This window comes from Ornithorhynchus anatinus, chromosome 11, assembly GCF_004115215.2.
Source record: "Ornithorhynchus anatinus isolate Pmale09 chromosome 11, mOrnAna1.pri.v4, whole genome shotgun sequence".
Lineage (NCBI taxonomy): Eukaryota > Metazoa > Chordata > Mammalia > Monotremata > Ornithorhynchidae > Ornithorhynchus > Ornithorhynchus anatinus.
The window spans coordinates 29,927,333-29,942,980 of record NC_041738.1 but is presented as its reverse complement, the minus strand read 5'-3'; the positions used below and the strand labels follow the sequence as shown (position 1 = coordinate 29,942,980).

General features: G+C 44.6%; 1 protein-coding gene across 1 annotated transcript in view; it reads right to left on the bottom strand.

Moving 5' to 3' along the window:
* DPY19L3 (dpy-19 like C-mannosyltransferase 3) overlaps positions 1-9,584 on the bottom strand; it is a 74,105-nt gene extending 64,521 nt beyond the window's left edge. Inside the window, 2 exon segments of the mRNA XM_007671485.3 lie at positions 4,837-4,979; positions 9,193-9,584. Of these exon segments, the coding sequence (XP_007669675.2) occupies positions 4,837-4,939 (103 nt within the window). The 5' untranslated portion in view covers positions 4,940-4,979; positions 9,193-9,584.
* Between the last annotated feature and the right edge of the window lie 6,064 nt (positions 9,585-15,648).

Below are 15,648 nucleotides of genomic sequence, written 5' to 3'. Positions count from 1 at the left end.
GTACTTTTGTTGTTTTTGTTAAAACAGGAAAAATCGTTTAAGTCTGAAAGAAGTCATGAACCCTGGGGTTCTATTCATGGTTTCAAATCTTCAATGTTGGATCTTCAGGATTCTGTCTTAGTTATCTTTGTTTACCTTACTTTCTTCTCATGGTTAGATTTAATAATGTTTTGAAATGGTGGGAAAACAACTGCTGTTGGAGTTCTAAAAACAATATTTAGAAGTTTGCTCTTTCTCAATCACCAGGATAAACTGATCCCATTAAACTCTAACACCTTGAGGACAGAGAACATATTTCTTATTCAGCTGTACTCTTCTGTTCTACACAGAGTAAGTGCTCAGTAAATACTATTGACTGATTTTCAAAAAGCAACTTGACTCCTTTAAGATATGTGAATATCAGGCAGTCAATAAAATATGTACAGAAGATGTACATTTTGTGAGATCTATGTACCTAAGAAATAAAAAATGGGATGGCAAAACTGGAGGCAGTCACAAGTAACAATGAGTTCGGCAAAGACCAACTACAACCACAAAAAACGGAAATCTTTAGAGCACTTAAGAGTGCAAATGACAATCTGAAAAGACCCAAGCACGGTTGCCACTCTTGCCCATGAATAGAGAACTTTGCCAACATGTGTTATCTTCCAATACAAATAGTTCTGAAAAATGTTTAGCGTTCATCTCCAGTAGCTAAGTCTCCTGCTTCAGAAGTGTCCCTAAAACTTTTATCTAAAAAATTGGAATTATTAAAAAGTACTTATTACTGTATTGAGAGGGATATTTTGCCTTACATACTTTTAGTCAACTAATAGAAATACCTGGGTCTACATTCAGAATGATTACATATTCTAGCTTTCCTTCTTTCTCCTTTTTGGTTTTCCTTTCTTTTTTTCCCCCTAACTGTTCTCACATTATCACTATTTTCTCTTCTTTTCTGTCATATCCTACTGTTTGAGAAAATCTGCTGTACTGTAATTTTCCAAGTGCTTGGTACAGTGCTCTGCACACAGTAAGTGTTTAATAAATACACCCGACTGATACTTGGACCTAACAGCCTGTGTGTGTTCACATCCCTTTACGTATGTATATAAAGAGACTCAGGCTCAACTTAAATCTTGGTACCTGTAAGGTTATTTGTGTGAATATCTGTATGTTTGTAGGGTTTATGGTGGTAAGGTAGTGTGTATATTTACAGGGAGACATCCACGTTCTTAAGCTAAGTGCAAGTGTGAATTTCTATCTCAGGGACACACCTGGAGAATTTCCAATAGTCTACCAGTCTCAGCTACGGGACAGAAAGTCAAGCAAAGGCCTACCCATTCCATTCCTAGCGTGGCCAGTGGCTGGCAAGTGGCAGGCAATATGCTACAAATCAAAACTCACCCATGCTGGACAGCAGTGGTGTGGGAGCGAGTCGAGGGTGGAGACTCACGTTTACTGTGTGGAAGGCGGCAACGGTAATCCACTTGCGAATTTTTACCAAGAAAACTCTATGGATACACTGCAAGAACGACTGCAGACTGAGAACGGGATGTTCTGGGAGAGATCTGTCTACGGTGTCGCCATGGGTCAGAAATGACTCGACGGCATAAGTCAAGACAAGCAAGTGTGAATATATGGGTCGTGAGTGCGAGCTATTATCTGTATTTCAAGTGGATTTAAGATTGGGAAGCACTGTGGCCTAGTGGGAAAAAATCACAGGACTGGGAGTCAGAGAACCTGGGCTCTAATCCTGGCTGTGTCACTTGTCTGTTGCGAGATCATGAGCAAGTTACTTAACCTCTCTGAGCCTCAGTTTTCCCATTTGTAAAATGGGGATGAAATCGTACTCCCTCCTACTGAGACTGTGAGCCCCATGTTGGTCAGGGACTGTGATCAACCTGCTTATCTTGTATCTACCCCAGTGCTTCACACAGTGTTTGGTACATAGTCAATACTTGATAAATACCATTTTTTAAAAAGGATTTCATGTGTATGCATGGGGAGCATAGGTATTTGTTTGTCGAAATGTATTTCTTGAAAATTTTGGGAAGGAATTTGGGGATGTGTAGGCTTGAGGGTGTACTTTATGTCTGAGGCTGGGGAGAAGATATAGAAAGGTATACTTGAAAGGTACTATCCCAAGCGCTTAGAACAGTGCTCTGTTCAGAGTAAGCGCTCAAAAAATATCACTGATCGATTGATTCCCAACTGCCATGTGAGAAGACAATCATCCCTCTCATAACCTCCTTCCTGCAAACCATGGCGACTTTTCCAGCAGCTTCAGGAGGCCTCCAATTTCTGGAAATTGACAGGTCTGGGCCAGGTGATCAGGGGCTTCGAGGACCAGTTGCCCTGAATCCCTCTAGGGGACAGCAGAAACTGAGGAAAGGGAGGACATCTGACTGGAACTTGAGCTGACGCTAGGCCAAAGGACCACCCTACCCGAGGCATTGAGAGGCAGAAGTGACTCTAGGTTTCTGAGGTGTCCAGTGTGGCAAGAGAAACTGGTAACTGTCAAACAATACCACAACTGCACTGAAAAGGTGCTAGAAGGATGGCTTCACTCCCTAGAGGATTCCTGGGACTCTCAGCCCTGTGAGATGAGTAGGATTCCTGGGACTCTCAGCCCTATGAGATGAGTACCTCATGTTAAGCCTCTGTTCAGGTATTACAAAAAATATATTAATGGGTGGCTCACTGCCTGATGTGTCTTTGAGACATTCACCCCAGCTCACCACTGCTCTCTATTGGAACAGAGCAGCCGTTCATAATAATAATAATGATGATGGCATTTGTTAAGCACTTACTACGTACAAAGCATTGTTCTAAGCACTGGGGAGGAAACAAGGTGATCAGGTTGCCTTACGTGGGGCTTACAGTCTTAATCCCCATTTTACAGCTGAGGGAACTGAGGCCCAGTGAAGTGACATACAGCTGACAAATGGCAGAGCCTGGATTTGAACCCATGACCTCTGACTCCCCAGCCTGTGCTGTTTCCACTGAGCCATGCTGCTTCAGAAGCAGGGAAGAGGTGGCTAAGATGGAGACTCCATCTACTAGTTAATGTAGAAGGGGATCTAGAAATGAAAAGCTTTACAATTTGACTGCGGGCAGAAATTTTTTTATGGTATTTGTTACGTACTTACTATGTGCCAGGCACCGTACTGAGCACTGGGATAGATGCAAGCTAATCAGGTTGGACACAGTCCGTGCCCCACTTGGGGCTCACAGTCTTAAGGGCTTGTGGAGCCTTCACTCTACCCACAAAGAAGGAACTGGAAAGAGACCACTAACATTTTCATATACTCATGGACTTCTTAAGTAAACTCTTCTACTCCTCAGAAATAAATGAAAATTCAAGTTTAGGTGGGCATAATCCTGTGTTTCATTAGCAAACAGAAGAACCCAGAGTTAATAAAATACCCAACAGAGAAAATCAGATAAGGCAAAGACAACACACACAAGCAGCAGTAAAGTTATACCTATGAAGTGGTCATTTTAACTGGCAAAGTAAGCTGAAATTTGTGGAGCATCTGTACCCTAAATTAGGAACTGGAAGTATGCCACTATAAAGCTGATGAAAAGAATTCATGGAAAGGAAATTGAGGAATTTGGGGGTCTACTCAAAGCTATGTAATCTTGGGAGAGTTATTCCCCACTCCATTCTTCAGCTCACAACTTTAAAACGGTAACTAGATTGAAAGCTCCTTGTGGAAAAGAACATGTTGTTTGCTTCTGTTGTTTTTCCAATCAGTGGGTACAGTGCTGCACTCGGTAGGTACTCCATAAGTACTATTAATGCTACTATTTCAAAGGGATGTTAGAGTGATTACTAAGATAAAGAACATATAATTTACTTCGAGTTCCAAATATCACTACTAATATATCGCCTCCATTTCTATTAGAAGCAGCAACGTGGCCTAGTGGATAAAGCATGGGAGACAGAGGATAATAATACTGTTGGTATTTGTTAAGCACTTAGTATGTGCAGAGCACTGTTCTAAGCGCTGGGGCAGATAGAGGGTAATCAGTTTGTCCCACGTGAGGCTCACAGATAATCCCTGTTTTACAGATGAGGTAACTGAGGCACAGAAAATTTAAGTGATTTGCCCAGAGTCACAGAGCTGACAAGTGGCAGAGCCGGGAGTCGAACTCATGACCTCTGACTCCGAAGCCCAGGCTCTTTACACTGAGCCACGCTGCTTCCCTGGGTTCGATCTGGGTTCGATCCTGGATTTACCACCTGACTGCATGTAACCTTGGGCAAATCACTTCACTTCTCTGTGCCTCAATTATCTCATTTGTAAAATGGGGATTAAGATTGTGAGTCCCATGCAGGACAGGGACTGCATCCAACCTGATTAGCTTGTATTTACCCTAGCATTTACTACAGTGCCTGGCATACAGGCGCTTAAATGCCATAAAAAAGGTAGTGCTGATGACCTGTTGACATAATAATAATTGTGGCATTTAAGTGCTTACTATGTGCATGCACTGTACTAAATGCTAGGGTAGATACAAGCTAATCGGGTTGGATACAGTCCCTGTCCTGCATGGGGTTTACAGTCTTAACTCCCATTTTACAAATGAGATAACTGAGGCACAGAATATGAAATGGTTTGCCCAAAGTTACACAGCTGATAAGTGGCGGAGCGGGATGAGAAACCAGGTCCTTTTGACTTCCAGGTCCGTGTTCTATCCATTAAGCAATGCTGCTTCCCGAACCTAGTCCCTTGTACTGCATCAATATCATTAAATGTAACTGCCATATTCTTAGTTCACTGGAGGTTCACATTTTATTACATAATGTAAACAAACCAAAATAATATATTTTTTGAAAAAGTTACTTACCACATGACAATTTCTTTTCACTCTTCACATTTTTCTCTTGTTTCAGATGCTCTTCAGCAACTTCAGTGACTTTTATTCCTTTCCTTTGCCTAATGATTGTCATGGTGTCAAAGGTGCTTGTGCATTGCTTTGCAAATGAATTCCTATTTATATACAAGTCAGTAATTAAAATCACATCTACCCAAAGGTTGAACATTACACTTATGGCTTTAATTACCCAAGTCAAGCTTAGAAAACAGGTGGTTCAGTGACAACATACCCAGTGGACTCCTTCTGAAAAGTTTTTTTTTTAAAAAAAAAAAAAGACTACCAATACCATTTTCTGAAGAAAATTATTTAGTAGATATTGGGAATCTGTTAGCTAAAGAGAGATATAGACTACCTGGGTCCTTAAGTTTTTTCCACACTCTCTCTGGGCGCTTGTCCACTCATGACTCTAAAAGAAGACTCCCAGGCTCCACCTTCTCTCTTGCTCTTGTTTATATTATTACTAGTACTAATAATAATAACAGTGTTTTTTGTTAAGCACTTACTATTGTATAAGTCCTTCACTAAGCACTGGGGTAGAATCAAGATAAACTTGCTGTGGGCAGGAAATCTGTCCGTTTATTGATATATGGTACTCTCCCAAGCTTTTAGTACAGTGCTCTGTAAATGCTCAATAAATATGACTGAATGATCAAGTCAGAGACAATGTTTGCTTTTGAGGATTATTAAAAGTACTTTTAGAAGGAGCCGACATTTCCCAATCTTTCCTCTTTAAAGATCTAGCAAGTAAACAAATGATTGAGGCATCTAGCAGGAACAAGAAAAGTGACTAATATAATCCTCCTAACAGTCTTTTACATTCTTATCCAGCTGGAAACTTTGTTCTCACTTGTGGATCCTTTTAAGAAGGTACTGAAAAGGTGGGTAAGCTTTTCCTTCATAGGAAGCTGTGTTACAGTGGCTGGTGCTCAGTGATAAAGAAATGAACTGGAATGTGAAACGTACAGACAATGTAGTGATGCTAACTGAGGGAAACCAAGGTAGTAACAGCCCCTTCCTCAAAGCTACACCAACCAACAGAAGCGCAGAAACGGAAGAATGGGGAGGAACGACAGCAACGTCACCCATATAATTTCCAACTGCACCGAATCAAATGAACCATGGGCTTTGAGGCCTTTAGTTTCCCAACTGACCTCATCAAACATTCTTGCTCATCTCTCTAGTCCAGCTACGAATCAACTAATGGACTGTATTTATTGAGCGGCTACCATTCTCAGAGCAAGGGACAAACTCTTGGGAGAGTACACTTCATGTGAAAGATTGGAAGAAGATAACCCCACTGGCCTAAAAGTGTTCCTTCACCGACCAAAGACAAGCATTCACACAAAGGGATAAATCTGCTCGTCAGTGGACTCCAGCCCACTAGTGTATTCCCCATCACAGAACTATAAAAATACCACAATTATTACATAACCCACCTTTGAAGTGTGCCCATCCTAAGAGGAAATGTAGCAGAAATACTACATAGGCAGGTTAGGACTTGAAAGGGGGAAAAAATTCAATATTCACTGAACTCCTAATAAAGAGCAAAACCAGCTGCCATATGGAAAAGGACTAGCTAAAAAGATGGGTACTTCATTCATTTAATTGTATTTATTGAGCGCTTACTGTGTGCAGAACACTGTACTAAGTGCTTGGGAAGTACAATTCGGCATCAGAAAGAGACAATCCCTAGTCAATAACTGGCTCACAGTCTAGAAGGTTAATGGCATTCCAAGAATATACCAGAGTAGTAATTAAAACCAAATTTAAAATGATAACATTGTTGAAATATGACACTGCAAAGGCCGAAATCTTTGCTCAACAGTTTAGATATGTAATGCTATTTAATTTATTAACATTACTTTACAGTTGCAAAGTTCCACTGTGAGCGGGGTAGTAAAGTTGGTTCCTTTTGGATTGTAAACTTCTAGAGGGTAAGGATTGTGTCTTGTAATTCTATTGTATTCACCCAAGTGCTATGCACACTCCAAATGTTAGAGAAGCAGCATGGCTCAGTGGAAGGAGCCCGGGCTTGGCAGTCTGACGTCATGGGTTCTAATCCCAACTCTGCCACTTGTCAGCTATGTGATTTGGGCAAGTCATTTCACTTCTCTGGGCCTCAGTTACCTCATTTGTAAAATGGGGATGAAGACTATGAGCCCCACGTGGGACAACCTGTTCACCTTGTACCTACCCCAGAGCTTAGAACAGTGCTTGGCACATAGAAAGCGCTTAACAAATACCAACATTACTATTAAAAATGGAGATTAAGACTGTGAACCCCATGTAAAACAACCCAATTATCTTGTATCTCTCCCCCCAACCCCAGTGCTCAGAACAGTTCTTGGCACATAGTAAGTGCTTAAAAATGCCATTCCAGCACTTAGAACAGTGCCCAAAGCTTAGAACTATGCATGGCACGTTGCAAGAGCTTAACAAATACCAACAGTATTATTATTATTAAAAATGGGGATTAAGACTGTGAACCCCATGTGAGACCTTGTATCTCCGCCCCATCCCCAGTGCTTAGAACAGTTCTTGACACGCAGTAAGGGCTTAAAAATGCTATTCCAGCGCTTAGAACAGTGCCCAGAACTTAGAACAATGCTTGGCACATAGTAAGCACTTAACAAATATCAACATTATTATTATTATTAAAAATGGGGATTAAGACTGTGAGGCCCATGTGGGACAACCTGATTATCTTGTATCCCTACCCCCCCAGCACTTAGAACAGTGCTTGGCAGATGTACTATTTGCGCTTAAAAACGCCATTCCAGCGCTTACAACAGTGCTTGGCACATAGTAAGCGCTTAACGAATACCATCATTATTATTATAAATGCTACTGAATAATTGATGGCCCTGATCAATCAATGCAGCATTAAGGTCACGGAGGGCCCATCCATTTTCCTCCCACCGGGTCCGCCGGCCCCAGTGGTTTAACTCTGCTCTAGGCGTTGGGCTCTCCCTGCTATTATTTCTGGTGTATCCGTCGGCCGCTCTCATGACACACACCCCACCGGGCGAAAACTCTGCTACTTTCCCATCTTTATCCGGGCAGCACGTTGCCAATGTGGCGGCGGCACCAGTTGCCCCTCCGTTTTCCTAGGCAGAAAAGATGTCAGCTCTTCTGCTACTTAGATTCCCAGTCGGGAAAAAATCTGTCAACACTTCCCCTTCACCAAACACAGTCAGGAAATGTGGAAAGGAAAGGATCTTCTATCAATGTTAATTTGCCACAGGCCCACTTCCCACACTCCTCCAACTGTTGGGAAAACAACAGTGGCAAGCCCCGACACTTGCGATTTATTCATTCATTCTTTCAATCGTATTTCGGGAGCGCTTGCTATGTGCGGAGCACTGTACTAAGCGCTGGGAATGTACAATTCGGCCAGAGAGAGAGACCATCCCTGCCCAATGACGGGCTCACGGTCTGAACGGGGGAGACGGACAGCACAGCAAAACAGAACAAAACAAAAACAACATCATCGAGATAAATCGAATCAAGGGGATGGACACCTCTTTAAGAAAATAAATAGGGAAATAAATAAGCTATACAAATGAGGACAGTGCTGAGGGGAGGGAAAGGGGGAAGAGCAGAGGGTGGGGGAAGTTTGCTATTGTTTTAATGAGATGTTCATCCCCTTGATCCTATTTATTGCTATTGTTCTTGTCTATCTCCCCCGATTAGACTGTAAGCCCGACAAAGGGCAGGGACTGTCTCTATCCGTTACCGATGTGTACATTCCAAGCGCTGAGTACAGTGCTCTGCACATAGTAAGCGCTCAGTAAATACTATTGAATGAATGAAAGGGAGGCTGAGTCTGGGAAGGCCTCCTGGAGGAGGTAAAGGGGCTCGGGGGGTGGGGGGGACTCTTCCATGCCTGCAAATACAGCCATCACACACACACACAAGCTACACAAATCCCAGACTGAGCCCCCCCTTTCCTTCTGCTCCTCCTCCCCCATCCCCCCCTTCCCCTCAGCACTGTGCATATTTGTATCATCTTTTTATTACCCTAGTTATTTTGCAAAATGAGGTGTCCATCTCCACGATTCGCTGGACCTCGGTGAGGTCTGCGCCAGCCTGCTCGTTTTGTCCCCTTTGGCTCTGCTGTCCGTCCCCCCCGCTTGGACGGGGAGCCCGGGGTTGGGCAGGGACGGTCCCTTCCAACCGAACCGTCCAAGCGCTTAGGGCAGCGCTCTGCACCTAGGAAGCGCTCAGCACCTAGGGCTGAAATGCAACGACACACACACACACACTCCCACACACAACCCGCCGCCGGGTCACCTTCAGGGGGGCACCTGCGAGGCTTTTACCCACCTGGTGGTGAGCTGGCGATGGGTCTTCTGTCTCTCTCTCCCCCCTGACCTCTGACCTCTGACCCGGCCTGGGCCCGGCCGGTCCTCCAGGTCCCGCCGGGCGGGGGCGAGGAGGCGACGGCAAAGGAAGGAATCGGCCAAGAAAGGAGGCAGGGGGAGAGAGGCGTGGACGGGGGGGAAGGAGAGGCCCGGGGGACGCTCAAAGCCTCGACCGCCGGCACGGATGGGGGGGCCGGGACCGGCCGGAGGGAAGGCGTGGGCTGCGAAACACTGGGAAAGCGAGGGGAGGGGCCGCAGCGGGAGGAAAAGGAAAGGAAAAAGAGGAGCAGGAGGGAGGGAAGGAGAGACAGGGAGTCGCCGGGCAACAACGACTCCGACCCCGCCCCCTCCTCCTCCTCCTCCTCCTCCTCCTCCTCCTCCTTCTTCTTCTTCTTCTTCTCCTCCTCCTCCTTCTCCTCCTCCTCCCTCGTGCTCCGCGCTCCTCCCCCCGCCCGCCAGGACGCCGCTAAGCGTCCTCACGTCGGCAAAACGTGCTCTGGGCCCCGCCCCCTCCCTCCGCCCCTAAGAAAGCACAGAGCCAGCGGGGCCGGGGGGGGGGGCGGGAGGGGTAATGGCGCATGCGCGGGGGGGGAGGAGGGAGGGAGGGAGGGAGAGAGAGAAAGGGGAGGGAGAGAAGAAGGAGGAGGGAGGGGGGAGAGAGAGAGAAAGGAGATGGGGAGAGTAGAAGGGGAGAGAAGGGGGGGAGAGAGAAAAAGGGGATGGAGAGAGAAGGAGGGGAGGGGGGAGAGGGAAGAAAGAGGAGGGGGAGAGAGAGAAAAAGGGGATGGAGAGAGTAGAAGGGGGGAGAGAAGGAGGGGAGGGGGAGAGAGAGAAAGGGGATGGAGAGAGAGCAGGGGAAGAGTGGAGGGAAGGGGGAGAGAGAGAAAGGGGATGGAGAGAGAGAGAAGGGGGAGAGAGAAGGAAGAGGACGGGGAGAGAGAAAGGGGATGGAGAGAGTAGAAGGGGGGAGAGAGAAAAAGGGGATGGAGAGAGAGAAGGAGGGGAGGCGGGAGAGAGAAGATAGAGAAGGGGGGAGGAGGAAAGAAGGAGGGGAGGGGGAGAGAGAAGGAGGGGAGGGGGAGAAAGAAGGAAGAGGAGGGGGAGAGAGAAAAAGGGATAGAGAGAGAAGAAGGGGATGGGGGAGAGAAGGAGGGAGGGAGAAGGAAGAGGAGAGGGAGAGAGAAGGAAGAGGATGGGGAGAGAAAAAGTGGGAGGGGGAGAGAGAAGAAGGGGGAGAGGAGGAGAGAGGGGAGAGAGAGAAGGGAGGAAAGAGAGAAGGGGTGAAGAAGAGAGAGATTGAGACTGCCCCATCCACCCTGCCCCTTCTCCTCCTCTCTGCCCACAGAGAAGAGGGAGTGGTGATGGGAGGGGTTTAGGTGGGCTCGTCTTGGAAGCTCCTGGAGAGAAAGAAAATAATTTAAAAGCATGGAAAGTTCTAGATCTACCTCTGAAATTGGCTTGGAAGTGACAATCTTCACTATGTGCCCAGGTCCTGTTCTATGCAGTGGGATGGAGACAAGGAAATCGGGGTGGACACAGCCCCTTGCCCCATGTGGGGCTCACAATTTCAATCTCCAGTTTACAGATGAGGTAACTGAGGCACAGAGAAGTTAAGTGACTTACCCAAAGTCACACAGCAGACAAGAGATGGAGCTGGGCTTAGAACCCATGACCTTCTGACTCGTAGGCCCACGTTCCATCCACTCTGCCATGCTGTTGTGAATGTTGTTTAGCAAGGAATAGGTTACTGGGGTAAAATTACATATATTAGAAAGATCTGGATGGATTATATGTGGATGTTGGGTTCATGATGGGTTATTAAGAATGTTAAGTAGCTTATTCATTCATTCTTTCATTCATTCGTATTTATTGAGTGCTTACTGTGTGCAGAGCACTGTACTGAACCGTTGGGAGAGTACAATACAACAATAAACAGACACATTCCTTGCCCACAACAAATTTACAGTCTGGGGGAGGGAGGGAAGATAGTAATTTAAACAAATGAATTACAGATATGTACACTGGGGCTGGGATGGAGGATGAACAAAGAGAGCAAATCAGAGAGAACCAGAAGGGAGCGGGAGAACAACAAACGGGGGCTTAGGGCAGACCTCTTGGAGGAGACGTGCTTTCAATAAGGCTTTGAAGGAGGAGGAGAGTAATTGTCGGATTTGAGGGCGAGGGGTCGGTGGCGAGATTGAGGTGCAGTGAGAAGGTTAGTATTAGAGGAGCAAAGTGTGGGGACTGGTTTGTAATAGGAGAGTAGCGAGGTAAGGTAAGAGGGGTCAAATTTGTTGGGTGTTTTCAAGTCAATGGTGAGGAGTTTTTGTTCAATGCAGAAGTGGATGGGTCACCACTGGAATTTCTTGAGGAGTAGGGAAACGTAACCTGAGTGTTTTGGGAGAAAACTGATCTGGGCAGCAGAGTGACATATGGACTGGAGTGGGGAGAGACAGGAGGCTGGGAGGTCAGCAAGGAGGCTGATGTAATAATCCAGGCAGGATAGGATGAGTGATTGTATAACCATAGTAGCAGTTTGGATGGAGAGGAAAGAGTGGATTTTAGCGATGTTGGGAAGGTGGGATGCCTGCCAGTACATCTCCCAGAGGCCTTCCCACACTAAGCCCTCCTTTCCTCTTTTCGTACTCTCTTCTGCGTCATCCCGACTTGCTCCTTTTGTTCTTCCCTCCCTCCCAGCTCCTCAGCACTAATGTACATCTCTTTAACTTACGTATTTATACTGTCTGTCTCCCCTTTTGGACTTCTTTGCGGGCAGGGAATGTGTCTATCACTATATTATAATCTCCCAAGCACTTAGTACAGTGCTCTGCACACAGTAAGCGCTCAATAAATACGATTGAACGAATGAATGAGTGAAAAGTGGTGGAGCTGCTATTAGAACCCAGGTCCCTTTAATTCCCAAGTCCATGCTTCCACTTCCATACTTTCGTCATCTAAGCACTTGGGTCCTCGCCTATCTCCCTGAAGCATCTATACACGTATTTATAAATTTCATTACCTCCTTCTAGCTGAAATTTATCTGTGACTGTATCCTCCATTAAATTGTAAGCAGTCAGTCAATGGTATTTATTGAGCACTTACTGTGTGCAGAGCACTGTACTAAGCACTTGAGAGACTACAGGACAATATAACAGACACTCATGTCTACCTATTCTATAGGATTCATTCATTCAATTGAATTTATTAAGCGCTTACAATATCCCCAATTACATAACCCCCATTAGATTGTGACTAGTCAGTCAGTGATATTTATTGAGCACTTACTGTGTGCAGAGCACTGTACTAAACATTTGGGAGAGTACAATACAACAATGTAACAGGCACTCATGTCTACTAATTCTATAGGATTCATTCAATTGTATTTACTGAGCGCTTACTGTACTAAGTAAAATATTAAGTACAGTACTAAGTACTGAGCACTATACTAAGTTCTTGGGACAGTATGCTATAACAATAAACAGACACATTCCCTGCCCACAACGAGTATGCTACCCAAACCTTAGCTTGATGCTCTGTTCACAGTATGAGCTCAGAAAATGGTATGGACTGGGGCAAAATCAGGCCATTCTAAGGTATAGTTGGAAGGAGAGTGCAGGCAAATTTCCATCACGGACAGTGTTTTTGGGAGTGGGTGTTTGGCTACCATCAGGTACTCTGAGTCAGGGTAATGTCCGTCTCTCAATCCAGACTGTAAACTTGTTATGGGTGGGGAACACATAAGCAAATTCAGTTGTATCTTACTCCTCCAAGTGCTTAGTACAGTGCTCTGCACATAATAAGTGCTTAATATGATTGATTGACAGTGAATGAATGTGGAAAAATTGCCGAGTTTGAATATCCTGGTTTAGTTGAACAAACTAAAAACATTTGAGTAAGGGAATGTTAGTAGAATGCAGGAGGAGCTGGTTCAGCAAATCCTTTGGGATCAGTCTGATTTATTTTTTTCTCCTCCATGAAAAGGTTCTCTTTATTTGGTTGTACTCTGCATTTTGCAGTGTAGTATGTTGAAATATAACCCTGCGTCAGTGTGATGCCTGCATAGGACATGAAAGCTGCATAAGAAGTAGGGTTTAGTAACTATCATAGTTTTCATTCTCTGCAGTGCCAGCTTTTAGAGATTTTTCAGGGTGATCTGGAGTGAGTTATTTTACCTGTGTATCTTGATTTTTCCATATACAAAATGGGGATATCTGCCATTGACTTGCTTTCCGAAGGTTTGGTCAGACTAATGAAACTTTGAGAGTTAAATGAAAAAAAACCCATGAGGGATTTCTAGAATGCATTTGGGTTTGGCTTTTTAAAATACTATTTGACTATCTGAAAGAAGATGAACTTTACCCAAGAAAAGGTGCAGGTGACTAAAAGCAAGGTTTTGTGGGGGGCGTTTTCCCCTTTTTTGAGAGCAATGACTATTCAGTGTCTATTAGTGGATTTTCCCTGGGGATCAAAATTGACACATTCCAACAGGAACCTTCCCAGTAAAGCTATGTATTACACCAGCTGTCCCAGGACACTGGGAAAACAAATCTGAATATAAATGCCATCATGGAATTTGTTAAGTGCTTATTGGGTGCCAGGGGCTCTTCTAAGCACTGGTGCAGATACAAGTCAATAAGGTGGGGCACAGTCAAGTAGGAGGGGGAACAGGTATTGAATCCCCATTTAACAGGTGAGGAACTGGAGGCACAGAACGGTGATATTACTTGCCCGAGGTCACACAGCGGACAAGTCAGGGAACTGAAATTAGAACCCAGGTCCTCGGGCTCCCAGGCCCGTGCTTTATCTGCTAGGCCACGCTGCTTCCCCCTCATTTAGTTGTGACTAACCTGTCTCTCTTCTCCCTCACATCATTTTTGCCCTTCTCACCTCTCCTTGTCTAATTCCCACCTACACCACTCTCTTACATTTCCACTGTTCTAATTGCTTCACATTATATTTTTGAATGACTGCAGTAATGATTGATAGGTGATTGAATTAAAGTAGATTGTAATTACACTGCCATTGGATTATTGCCAAGTGTCCTAATTCTGAGATCTTGACACATTTAGTCCAAGAAATTAGAATTCTGTGGCCAGGAAATCTCTGATTGGTCAAGAAAAACTAGATTGGTTTTCCTAATGCGATTTTTCTTCCTTGTAAATCTGGCAAGAACACAACAGGTGTCTGACAAATCTGGAAGCAGGAGCCTTGCCTGACTAAAGTATTTTTAGAATCATTTATGGGAAAAGAAATGAGACTTTCAGTCAGGAATACCTGTGCTGCTAACTCCCTTGAATCCAGTCATTTATTGTGGCTATTACTGCTAATCTACTGCTGAGCTGGATTAGCATTTAATCATATTTGTAAAATGATTTTACTAAAATAGCCGTTTCCGCTAATAACAAGTGATGAGATTGCTTAGGGGATTAATGATGGGACAATGAGTATTTGAATCTTGTTTCTTAGGTTTCAACAGGGTGCTGGACCTGAAAGTTACCTTCGGGGCTCTCTGGATGGATGTTAGCACTGTGTAAATTGAATTAGTCACCCAGCAGGCGTCCTAGAGACAGGCAATCCACCCTTTTGTAAATACTTACCCCATCAACATAAATTCGTGACTTTCTCACAGCATCAGTTAAAAAGATGAGAGATTGGGGTGGGAGGTTGGGGTTGGAATTTCCTCTTTTACTCCTCAGAACTCTTCCATTTAGCTAATGGTTGAATGTTTACAATGTATTTTCCCCGTGAATAGAGAGAAAACGTATTGCTTCTCGTTTTTGCTTTTCAAAATGGGCAGACTACCTTTTCTTTGAGATCCGCGGTCAAGTTTAGAGTTTATTGAAATGAAGATGAATTACGTCTACCCCACCCCCAAACTGCAAATTCCCTCCTTCTTCCCACTTGCCACGTGCTGCTAAATGGGTAGACACTGGGAAGATTTTGGGATTGTTTTGATCAGGGCTGGCCCTGACTGGAAGGATGAGTAGCTCCGTGATATACAGTCAGTTCTGTATTGTTAGTTGTCATGTTTGGAGAACACAGTGTTGAGGCATTAGAAGCAGCTTGGCCTCGTGGATAGACCATGGGCCTGGGAGTCAGAAAGTCATGGGTTCTAATCCTCACTCCACTGCTTGTCTGCTGTATAACCTTGCGCAGGACACTTCACTCCTCTTCACTTTTCCACTGCTCACTACAGTGCCTGGCATATAGTAAGCGCTTAAGTACCATAATTTATGCTCTGTGCCTCAGTTACCTCATCTGTAAAATGGGGATTAAGACTGAGCCCTATGTAGGGCAGGGACTATGTCCAACCTGATTACCTTGTATCTAACCCAGTGCTTGGCACATAGTAAGTGCTTAACAAATACCATAATAATAATAACTATTATGATGATGATGTCTGGAAATGGTTTAGTGC